This window comes from Mustela erminea, chromosome 4 (genome assembly GCF_009829155.1).
Source record: "Mustela erminea isolate mMusErm1 chromosome 4, mMusErm1.Pri, whole genome shotgun sequence".
Lineage (NCBI taxonomy): Eukaryota > Metazoa > Chordata > Mammalia > Carnivora > Mustelidae > Mustela > Mustela erminea.
Window position 1 is genome coordinate 107278055 of NC_045617.1, and position 13296 is coordinate 107291350.

A 13296-nucleotide genomic window follows, 5' to 3' on the forward strand; every position below is an offset into this window, starting at 1 on the left:
ATGATTATATTTTTAAATAAAGAGTAATAACTAGAATTTTTAAAGTAGGGACTCCTACACAATTGCATGTAATTCTGGAGGGAAGATGAGTAAGTGTATTTAATTCTAGATATGTGTGGGGGGGTATGTATGTGCATGACAAATAATTTTCTTTTTGTTTCACTTATAGAAAATTTGCACTTTGAGGCATTATTTATTACCATTTATTCCACACATAGAAACATAATAAACCAATACTTGGTACATTATGGACAGCAAAATAAATTATTATTACTAAATTCTTTTTGAGAGTGTTGCCCATTGAGGGCTTTAGTGGAGGGTGCTCCATTAAGCAGTGACTGGCTGTGACAAAAGACTGGTTAATGACCACAGTGCTCACTGTGAATGACTGATTTGTATCATCTTGGTTTTATTTTAAATACAAAATAGTGGTGTCCAAACATGTAGAACATGTATCTAGTCCAAATCTTGCTTTCTTACATGAAAGGCATTAGGTTTTCTTGATTTAAATCAGTTATTACCTCTATTAGGGAAGGTGAAAAGCAATCTGTATTTGTTAAAATATTCTATTCATGCTGAAGAAAAATTCAGTTCAGAGTAAACAGAAGACAAAGTAAGAATATCCTTTCTATATGAAGGAAATGCATTTTTGATGTTAATTTGCTAAATTCAGTTCCTAAAACTAGAACTTGGAAGGGAGCCTAGATTAAATCAAAACTAACCAGTAGCTAACTCCAATGGATGAACACCTCATGGAAAACAATTGTTGTGTTAAGGAATTTATTATCCATATTTATTTTTTCTTTTTAAAAAGAAGAAAATGATTCTACAGATTTCAAAAGAGATATATAGCATTAATAACATGTGTGAAACCTATGCTATTTGTGGAGCATCTGTAATTATAATGCTAGAAACTAACATGCATAAAAACACTTCATTATTCAGCTCTCCAGAAGTAATTATACAAAGATTTTTCTAATTATTTCTATTGTTCCCATAAGTAGGCTATATAATCACAATCTACTTTTTGGGTAAATTCCTTTCTCCAGTGTATGCTTTAATAAGTTATAACTAGCAATGAAATATAACTTCTACAAGTGGCAAAATGTTTGAACTATGATATATTCCTAAACACTCAAAGCACCATATATTACAAATTCACATATTTGGTAAACAGTAACTGTACATATTCTTTAAATTTAAGAAGTGGGGGCTTACAAATTTATAAATTCCCAAACATGAATTATTTTTCTAGCATCAGTTTTACTGAAAATGAAAAACCATTATATTAACCTAATATAGTAGAGCAGAATTACACATTTCCTATAAAAAGCAGATTTTGTATATAACTTTAACAAAATATATATTAATGCAGAAAAAGAACCAATAAATAAAACTTGGACTATACCAATAGAAAGCCACAAGGAGCTTATAAAAGTTTCTACACCAAACGTCAGCAAATGTTTTCTGAAAGGGCCAGAAAATAAATAATCCAGGTTTCGCAGGCAAAGAGCACATATACTCTTGAAGTAGTGGCTGAAATAGCCATCAATAGTACGCAACTGAATGAGTATGGTGGTGCTTATGAGAGACACAAAATAGGAAGGAGCCTGGATTTTCCTACCTGGGATATAGTTTGCTAAACTGTCTACTCAAGACAAAATAACTGACCTCACTGAATTAATGATTCAACTAAATATTTTATTATTATTATTATTTTAATAAACATATAATGTATTTTTATCCCCGGGGTACAGGTCTGTGAATCGCCAGGTTTACACACTTCAAGCACTCACCATAGCACATACCCTCCCCAATCTCCATAACCCCACCCCTCCTCTTGACCCCCCTCAGCAACCCTCAGTTTGTTTTGTGAGATTAAGAGTCACTTATGGTTTATCTCCCTCCCTATCGCATCTTGTTTCATTTCAACTAAATATTTTTAAACTTAATCTTATGATTGCTTTGCTGAAGTTTCAGCATTTCTATATATTATTTTTATTTCTTCTGGAAACATTGTAAACTTGCTAACAATCTTAAACTTAATCAGAGAATAAAGAATTGCATTTTTTTAAAAATTAAATTTATTTATTTGAGAGAGAGAGAGAAAGTGAGAGGGAGAAGCAGACTCCCTATTGAACAGAGAGCCCTACATGGGGCTCGATCTCAGGACCCTGAGATCAGGACCTGAGCTGAAAGAAGGTGCTTAAATGACTGAGCCACCCAAGTTCCCCAAGAATTACAAATTTAAAAGAAGAAATTATGTGTAAGTTTCCTATAAAAATGATTCATAACTGTATTACACAGATATGTTTTCCAAAAATATAATTATTCATGGCATTGTAAAGATCAATTCCAATGAAATTTTCAAGGAAGTGTTTATGAGCATTAAAGGGGTAACTTTCAGGATAAATAATGTTAGTTGCTGCAAAGAAAAATTTCTAATTTTGGTGGCTTACCACAATAAAAACTTTTTTTTTTTAAATTTATTTGACAGACAGAGATCACAAGTAGGCAGAGAAGCAGGAAGAGAGAGGAAGAAGCAGGCTCCCTGCTGAGCAGAGAGCCCAATGCAGGGCTCCATCTCAGGACCCTGGGATCATGACCTGAGCTGAAGGCAGAGGCTTTAACCCACTGAGCCACCCACGTGCCCCCACAATACAAACTTTTATGTTTTTTTGTTCACTCAGTACAATGGAGATACTTCTGACCCATGGACATCTTTCTACATGATTTAGGGACCAATGTTTTTCTATCTTCTGGTTCTTCTTTCCTCTAGTTTTTTAGACATCTCACTCTCAACAAGAATGGAGAAGAAAAAAGGGAACAAAAGACTTACAGGACATTTCTTATGGATCAGAGTGTAAGATTAAAACTACCACTGTGAACTCATGGTCCCAAATAATAGAAGATACTTAAGCTTATGCCAGAAGCCAAGGAAACAGAGGAACAAGCAGCTAGGTTCTGTTACACAGGACAGATTCTCTAGCAGACTGATGTATAATAATAAAAGTGAATTAAAAATTGTCAAGAATGTGTTTTTGATAGTATAGTGTATTCTTAGTACTGTAAGTTTCATTACATGTCATTATTACCAAAAAAGAATATTACATTCACTATTAAGAACATTCATTTTATAACTGATCAACTTTGTTTTTCCTTTTATGTTTTATTTATGTCTTTGTTTGAAAATCCATTGAACATTTTAATTTGTTTTACAAATCTAAGGCACTGCAATTAACTGAAGAATTCTTTACTTCATTATAATGAGTGGAACTACATTATAAATATGTAAATATACTACAATATGTAGTATATTTGTAAATATGTAAATATTTATATGTACATATAATTTACAATATGTACATATTGTAAATATGTAAATATACTACAATATTTAGTATATGAAAAGGTAAAAACATTTATGATTACCAAAAATGACTATGTTTTAAGTATAAATTATTTTGAATCAGAAATTATTTATTTGCAATAATTTATTTTTAATTAAACTTTTTAAAATTTTAGAATAGTTTTAAATTTACTGAACAGTTACAAAGATAGTTCAGAGGTTATTATATACTCTTCAACCAGTTTCCACTATTATAAATATCTAACTTTAGTACATTTGTCATAGCAGATTAGCCAATATTGATACACTATTATTAACCAAAGTGCATATTTTATTTGGATTCTTTCATTTTTTTTGTCTTTTTTTTTTTTTTTTAGTTTATTAATTTATTTTGAGAGAGAGAGAACAGAAGGAAGAGGGACAAAATCTCAAACTGACTCCTCACTAAACTGAGCATGGAGCCTGACATGGGGCCCTATCTCATGACCTGAGCCAAAATCAAGAGGTGGATACTTGACCAAAGGAGTGAGTCAGGTGCCCCAGGATTTTCTTAGTCTTAAACTAATGTCTTTTCCTTCCCCAGGATCTAATCCAGGATACCACAAATGTAATATTAGTACTCATGTTTCTTTAGTTTCCTCTGGTTTGGAAAATTTCTCAGACTTTCTTGTGTTTTGTTTTTTGGTGGAAGTATAGTTGACATATGATATTATATTAGTTTCAGGCATACAACATAGTGATTCAACATTCATATACATTATGAAATACTCACCTCAATAATATAGTGACTATCTGTCACCAGAGTTACTATAGTATTATATGCTCTCTGCTGTATACCACATCTTTATCCATTCATTTATTGATGGATACTTACGATGCTTCCATATCTTAGCTATAATTAAGTAATACTGCAATGAACATAGTGGTGTATATATCTCTTTGCTAGGTGTTTTCGTTTTCTTTGGACAAATAACCAGAAGTAGAATTGATGGATCATATGGTAGTTTTATTTTTAACTTTTTGAGGAGTTTTCATACTATTTTCCATAGAGGATGTACTGGTTTATATTCCCACCAACAGTGCATGAGGGATCAGTTTTCACCTCCTCCTTGCCAACATTGTTATTTCTTAACTGTTTGATACTAGCTAATCTGACAGATAGGAGTGGTTTCATTTCATTTCATTCATTCATTTCATTGTGGTTTTGATTTGTTTCTCCCTGATGATTAGTGATATTAAGCATCTTTTCATGGGTCTGTTGACCAATTTCTATGTCTTCCTTGGAAAAGTGTCTAGCTATTCAGGTCCTCTGCCCATTTTTTAACTGTACTTTTTGTTTTTTTGGTGTTGAGTTGTATGAGTTCTTTAAATATTTTGGATATTAACTCCTTATCAGATATATCATTTGCAAATATCTTCTCCCAACTCATAGGGAGAATTTATTCAATTTATTGATGAGTTCCTTCAGGAAAACTGACCAGTTACAAGCAAAATCATTAAACTGGGCCACTTTCTTAAACGATATTCAAAAGTAAATTAAAAATGAATTAAAGACCTAAACATAAAACCTGGAACTGTAAAGTTCTTAAAAAAGATATAGTAAATTCTTAAACATCAGCCTTAGGAATAGTTTTTTGGACCTATCTCCTCTGGCAAGGATGACAATAGCAAAAATAAATAATTATGACTGAATTAAACTAAAAATCTTTTGCACAGACTTTCCTTGTTTTTGATGACCTTGATAGTTTTAAGAAGTACTGGTCAGGTATTTTTAGAATTGGGATTTGTTTGATGATTTTATCATGATTAGACTGGGATAATGTGTTTTTAAGAAAAAAATCCTTATGATAAAGTGTCATTCTCATTACTTCATATCATATGTCTATGCTATTAACATAATTAAGTACTGTTGATGTGAACATTGGTCATTTGACTTAGGTAGTGTTTGTCAGATTTCTCCATGGTAATGTTACTTTCCCCCAACCCCCATTTCCATCCTGTGCACTTCGGAATATAGTCACTAGGTGCAGCCCAAACTCAAGAGGTAAGAAGTTATGTTCAATCTCCTTGAGTGTAAAGTATCTCATAAATTATTTGGAATTATTCTGTATAAAAGATGTGTCTATTATTCTGACTCATGTATTTATCCATCATTTATTTTTCTCAGTATGGACTCATGGCTATTTATTTCATATTTTGGGTAAACTATTTTCTTGCTCAAATTATTCTAGCTTTGGCAGTTGGCTCATGTGTCCCTTTTACATAGTCTCATGGTTTTCTTTTTTCTGAGTACTCATTGCTTTCTGGCATTACAAGACTCTCCACACTCACTTTTACATTCTGCATTTTAGTTCTAGAATCAGCTAGATCTCTAAAGAGATCCTTTTGTTGGAGAATGGTATGAGAAACTAAGATCTAGGTGCTAGTCAAACTTATTATTTTTAAAATGAAATCTAATTTTTTTTACACTACTAGTATTGCTTAGATAATTCTCTATGTACCTTTAAAGATGTATAATTAAATAAATATATACTAAGTCTTACCTAACCAAACATTAGAAAACAGTGCATATGTGCACATTTAATGGTTTTTACATATATATGTCAGAAAATTATTTAAAATTATAATTAAATACTTGATGATGATTAATTTCTGGCAGGTGATATAGTATTCCTATGACTTACTTCACTTAATCTATATTCAGATCCATGAGATAAGTATATTCTTATATCTAGTTAACAGATAAGAGAACTATAATTTCATAAGTTTATATAGATAGAAAATACTTGAAATTTGTCAGCAGTTATATTTTTTCATTAATAAGAAAATCTAAGAAAATTAGGTGCAACATTTGAAAATATCTAAATTGATTGTATTTAGTTGAACATTGTGATGGTTACTTTTATGTGGCAACCTGACTGCGCCACAGAGTGCCCAGATTAACCAGTATTTCTAGGAGTGTCTATGAGGGTGTTTCCTGATGATACAAGCATTTGGATCAGTAGACTCAATAAAGTAGACTGCCCTTCCCAAACTGGGCAGGCATCAGCCAATCTGTTGAGGGCTTGAGTAGCACAAAAACTAAAGAAAGGGAGGACTTGCTCCTTTTCTGCTTACCTGCTGAGTTGAGATGCTGTTTTTTATTTCTTTTTGGACTGGGATTTATACCATCCTCTCCCCTGGTTCTAATGCCTTTGAATTCAAGACTAAAATTATACCGCTGGCTCTCCTAGGTCTCTGGCTTGCAGACAGATCATGAAACTTCTCAACCTCCATAACTGTCTGAGCCAATTCCACATAATGAATTGCCATAATACACAGATAGGTATAGATACATAGATATATCTCCCATTGGTTCTGTTTCTTTGGTGAACACTAGCTAATTTAGTTTTCAAATTCATAGCTTAGGAAAATATACTAAATCCAAGGAAGCATCCAGATTTACTTTTCATATATTAGTCAACACAATAATTTACAAATAATATTTAGTTTGTTAAATGGAAAGAAAGAAAGAAAAAACCTGACAATTTCTTGAGAAACTGAAAGAACAGGAAAAAATATTTAAAATATAATATGATAGATTGGCAATAAATTCATTACTTTTCATTTTATCATTTGGTTGCATCCGTGGCCTTTCCAATAGAAAAGTAAGAAACTCATCTATTTCAGTGAATGTATAAACAAAGCTCATTTCACTCTAGCTTCTGCCTAAGGGATAATTGGTTGGTCACTTTAGAAGTGGACTTTAAGAAAATGAAGGACTAATAATGTTGTTGGAAGACTGAAATGAGTTCAGATAAGAGACAGAAATGCTTTTTAAAGTTAATTATGTTTGCATTACTTTTCTCTTGGTGTTCATTACCTTTAAATGGAGCCACACAACGGCAGAAGTAATTACCAGGTTGGTCAATGCAGGTTGCACCATTCTTGCATGGATGTGAAGAACATAAGTCTGTATTTATTTTATATCTTGAACCTTTTAAAAAATAATTAAAAAATAAGGCAACCAGGTGTCAGGTTATAACTCTTAAATTTTTCCAAATCTTTTAATCCATTTCGGGTGATATCTGAGACTAAACTATCCAGATAAAAAATGCCACACATATTACTGTTAGAACCCATTCATTTCACCTTACTACAAACTGCAACAACTTCTCTTGGAATTACTAAATGCAGACTAATCTCCTCTGAATTGGTAGGCATTCAAAGTCTGCTTAGATGTGAAATAATTTATCTTCTGCTTTGGATTCTAGAGACAGAATAGATGTTTCAAGTTACTGGGATACAAATCAAATGTTAATTTAGGAAAATAAAAAGGACTAAAAAGGAAGTACTAGTGAATCAATAGCATCCTGATGTATGTTCTCCAGGGCTAAATGTTTTTAAAAGGCACAGTTGTCAAATGTTACTTACCAATAAAGCCAGGGGGGAACAAGTATTTGAATTTATCCATGAACTCTGTAGATGTAGTGTTATGGAGGCAGGGTGATGAGTCACATTTCTTTTTATTAATTTCACAAAGCGGGTCTATATGGAAAGAAAATAAATCAGAAGTATTCATTTACTATATAGTTTTAACATTTCCTTTTTTTTTTCTTGTTTTTTTCTTTTAAGTAATCTCTATGCCTAAGGTGGGACTCAAACTCACAACCCCAAGATCAAAAGTTATATGTTCTATGGAATAAGCCAGCCAGGGACCCCTTAACATTTTCTTTTAACTGGTTCTGCAGTGCAGATTTCCCATGAATGTTCCACTTAGAGCTGTGTTTCTAAAGCTGACTTTCATTTTCTGTCACTTGGATTGTTTGTTAATTTGCAAAGCATTGAAAACATAGCCTAAGCTGATTCTGAATTGATTTTTAACTTTTTTGATAGCTAATTTTTTTTTTTGCTAATTTTGAATAAGAACAGAAAAATTGGCTTTGACACATAACACATGGGTATTAACAAGTTAGAAGAATGGAAATCTTTCTAGTCTTAAATGTTTTTCTCTAAAATGGTGAAATGAATCTGGGCTGGAGGAAAATTAAGGTAATAGATAACTAAATAGGAAAGAGCAAACCTAACTAAATAGAAAAACTATTTGTATTATCATGATCACTAACAAACTATTAAGTGAAAATGTGACATTAGAATATCAAGTTAACCCAGGAAAAAATAACCCAGGAAAAAATGAAAATTAAAAATAATGAGTGAATAAATACTTTGCTTAAACCTTAAAATTATTTTTTGGTAATTTTCCTTATGAATCAACTTTGTGAAAAGAAAAATGGCACATTTAAAAACCTTAGTGTAGGGGCACCTGAGTGGCTCAGTGGGTTAAGCCTCTGCCTTCGGCTCAGGTATGATCTCAGGGTCCTGGGATCGACCCCCGCATCAGGCTCGCTGCACAGCAGGGAGCCTGCTTCCCTCTCTCTCTGCCTGTTTCTCTGCTTATTTGTGATCTCTTTCTCTGTTGAATAAATAAATAAAATCTTTACAAAAAATAAAAAGAAAAAGAATAAAAACCTTAGTTTATTCCTTATAGTTAGGGATCTGCCAAAGTTCACTTCTTCAAAAGACCTTGTTTTTTCTCTGTGTCATACAATTTTAAGAAATAACCTTGAGTTTTTGTTTACGATAAACAGTACATTAAGTTTTAATAAGTGACCACACAGATCTGAAGATGGTCATTCTTAAAGTTAACCACAAAAAAACAGTTTCTCAGATATAATAGGGAAAAAAAAAGTTGTTTCATTGTGGTTTTCAAAACAAGTAAGACTTTCTCATTGCTTAAAGGTTATGCAGTGCTTTATTTTTGAAACAATCATTCACATAGAAGTAGAATTAGGAACACTTTTGGGAAGATAGATTTTGGACAACATTTTGGCTTATAATGATGACAGTTTGATAGTATTTACTTGCATATAAAGTACTGAGAGTCTCAATACTTTTTCCAATCTTGGAAAACAAAGTTCTATTATTAGAGTGTCCTCCTAATGTAAAAAAACATAATATTTAAAAACATAAACAGCTCTTTATCAAAATAACGGATATATATTGACAAGGGCTATTGTAGGAGTTACCAGAGTAACAGAATGAAATATGGAATAAAAAGAAATATTAGAAGTTTTAAATATGAGTGTGATGGGGGGCCTCTGGGAGGCACCATCAGTTAAGCTCCAGACTCTTGGTTTAGGCTCAGGTTGTGATCTTAGGGTTGTGAAATCCAGCCCCACAGTGGCCACCTCTGTGCTCAGCATGGAATCTGCCTAAGATTCTCTCTCCCTCTCCTTCTGCCACTCCCCCACTCACATGTGCATGCTCTTTCCCTCAAATAAATAATCTTAAAAAATAATAAATATAAGTGTAATGAACTTATAGTTGATAAATCTAAAAAAAATTTTATTTACAAAAGCAAAATATTCATTCAACACTAAATATATCTGTTTCTATGATTATGTGAAGATGTAGTAAAATAATTCAAGCAGATATATATATATATATTCAAATGTTCTCCTGGGAAAAGAATTAATATGCACGTTTACTAGATGAATTGTATCTTCTAAAAATAAGGAGTTACTTCTACCTCAAATTAACCTTCAGGTATTAGTTTTGGTTAGCATGTGTGCCTACCTTGAAATCCATTCTGACACAGGCAGCTAAAGGTGCCGTAAAGATCAACACAAATAACCTTTTCCACAGGCTTCACTAAGGCACTCATCTACCTCAATCTCACAGTTATTATTTAGAAACAAGCAAAGGATTCACTTCATTATAAATGTGTCACTGATACAACTTGCAACTAAGTCTAAGATTATGTTCAGTGTATATGAGATTTTCAACATGTCTGCAAAACTTCGACACATTGCCTAATGCCATCAATTACTCTTTCTGTTTTTGTTCTGATGTGACTACAACTACGGCTTTATTCTCATCTCCATGCACCTAGAATTCAAAATTTACATTACTTCCTTAAAATTGAATACATACATGACTATTTTATATATAATTATACAATGTTAACCAAACTGACTTTCTTTGATGCTCTCCTTGAAAAACAGTCCATTAAATATATTTGAATCCTTTCTGCAGTTCTTTAAAAACAAAACAAAAACCGTAAATAAGACCTTCTCAGCTCCTTGTTTCTTTAAGTTACTGTTGGATTGCAAATTGACCCTTGTACATGGAGGGCAAGGAAAGACAGAAGAAAGAGGTCGAGCACTCCAGATTGGTAGGTGGTAAGTTTAATAATAAGGGAACTTTTCTACAAGGCCTGTCTTGGGCTGCCAAAAAACCAGGAGATTTCTACATTTACCTGCCAGAATCTTAACTTTATTTATAGTCTATAACTTGGTTCAGCCATGTATTTAATCCAGATAATCTTAACAACATCTTCCTCTTTCAAGTTTATATCCTTAAAACAGCTCCCAGTGTGACAGTAGTGGGCAACATGTATTTATATATGTATTCTATGGACAGAGGCAGTGGTAAGGAGCCTCCAAGTGCCCCCATATAACATGAGGTTCAACAAGCAGCCACATTCTCTCAATGATCTCCTTCAACAATTACTATAAACTGAATTTATTTCCATATTACCAAATTACTTTAAATAATTTCTAAGTAGAAAAAGGTAGGCTTTTTGCAAAATTATTTAAGGAAAGAATACATAGTGGAATGTGTCTCTTATTTTCTTGCACTATTCATCCTCCGAACTCCCTTTTGCCATATGGATAATTAACTGCTTAATAATTCTTTAATAAAAGTTAAAGACCATCTCTCATAATAGGTGAAAATCCAAGTTATATCTTTCTCAGTTGTGGGTACCCCAAAATGTGGATATGCAACCAAAAGCTGGCTCATATATCATGGACCCACCACAGGATTTGAAAGCAAGCTGGTGATGACAAGAAACAGGGATGGTTTTGCAGCTGGTAACATCGGGACAACCATTACAGTTTTCCATGGCCCTACTAACAACACTGCTTCAGTGTTGCCTAGTGTCACTGCCATCCATCCCTACTGATGTTGTGATAATATATGATGTTTCCTTATCTACTGTCTAGACTCCATCTTCTATGCCAATCTTCAACATCTGGTTCTAGAAGCTCCTATAGGTCGTACTTGTTATGTTCTTTAATAAACTCTAAATTAAATAATTTTCTTGTTAAACCACACTGAGTATATTTCTAATACCCACAGTGAATAACTCCATTACTGGCATGCACAATTTGTTTTTGACATTATTATTAAATATTTATATTTCAATTTTACATATAAAGCAATTGGGGAAAAAACTAAGAAGAGTTTTCAGTTATCTGTAGCAAATATCACTAATGTTAATAAATCATTAATGCTAATCTATATTTCATGTCTTCTATTTTCAGGGGCAAAGAAGGTCATAACCACCAGCCTTTGAAGTTAAGGATATTTGTTTATACTTTCTTTTGCTGTCTTTGCCTGGTTTTGCATTCTGGATAATAGTGACCTCACTGAATTTCTCAGAAAGTTTTCAATATTCTTCTCCTTATAGAAAGAACTGTACAGAGGGCATAGAGAAAAGAATTCTTGTGTACTGTTGGTGGGACTGTAAATTGGTGTGACATTGCAGGAAACAGTATGGAGTTTCCTCAAAAATTAAAAAAGAAACCAAAACATATTGTTCAGGAATTCTACTACTAAGCATTTACCAAAAAAAGGAGAGAATGTTAATTCCAAAAGATATATGTACCCTTATGTTTACTGGAGCATTATTTATAATAATCAAGATAAGGATGCAACCAAATGTCCACTGATAGACGAGTGAATACAGATGTAGTATCTATCTATCTATCTATCTATCTATCTATCATCTATCATCTATAGATCTATCATGAAATATTACACAGCCATAAAATATGATGAGATATTGTCATTTGGAACTACATGAATGGACCTAGAGTGTATTATGCTAAGGGAAGTAAGTCAGACAAAAAATAGTATTTTTTTTCCAAAGCATCATTTATATGTGGAATTAAAACAAACAAACAAATGAACAAACAAACAAATAACCAGAAACAGACTCATAAATACAGAGACAAAGTGGTGGTTGCCAGAGGGCAGGGAGACAGTGAATAAAATAGGTAAAGGGGATTAAAAGGTACAAACTTCTGGTTATAAAATAAAGAAGTCACCAAAATGAAAAGTATAGTATAGGGAACATAGTCAATAATATTGTGATAATTTTGGTTAGAGATGGTAACTATACTTTTCACAGTTAGCACTGTACAACATATAGAACTGTCAAATCCCTGTTGTGCACCTGAAACTAATATAGCACTCTATGTCAACTATAGTTCAATAATAAATATTAAAAAAAGAAAGTTGTGTATAGTTGACATTATTAATTGCTTAAATATTTGACAGAATTCACTGGTGCAACCATCCGGCCAATGTTTTTCTTCAGGGTAAATTATTCAATTATAACTCAATTTTGTTACTTGCTATTTGTTCATTTTTTAAAATTTCTAATTAAGTTTTGTGTTTTTGTGCCTTTCTAGGAATTTTTACAGTCCCTCTATGCTTTCTAGTTTGTTGGCATGCAGTTGTTCTTAATAATTCCTATGACCTTTTAAAATTTCTGTAGTGTTGTAATGATGCCCCCCTCTTCTATTCCTGGTATTGACAAAGTGTGCGTGTGTGTCTCTCTGTTTTCTTAGTCAAACTAAAGATTTATCAATTTGTAATCTTTAAAAAAAAACAGATTTTTGTGTGGTTGATTCCTCCTATTTTCTGTTTTCTATTTTATTGATTTCTAATTCAATCTTTGTTGTTTTCCTCTTTAGCTTATTTTGGATTTAATTGCTTTTCTTTTTCAAGCTTTTGAGGTACAAGTTTCGATTACTTACTTTAGGTACTTTTTTGTAATATAAGCATTGAAACCCATAAGCTTATATCTAAGCACTTCTTTAACATACATTTTGATTTTC

The 13296-nt window shown here is 32.3% G+C and overlaps 1 protein-coding gene across 1 annotated transcript in view; it reads right to left on the reverse strand.

Moving 5' to 3' along the window:
* Positions 1-13296, reverse strand: part of EYS (eyes shut homolog) — a 1637266-nt gene that overhangs the window by 1240732 nt on the left and 383238 nt on the right. The window contains 1 exon segment of the mRNA XM_032341352.1: positions 7212-7325. Within this exon segment, the coding sequence (XP_032197243.1) occupies positions 7212-7325 (114 nt within the window).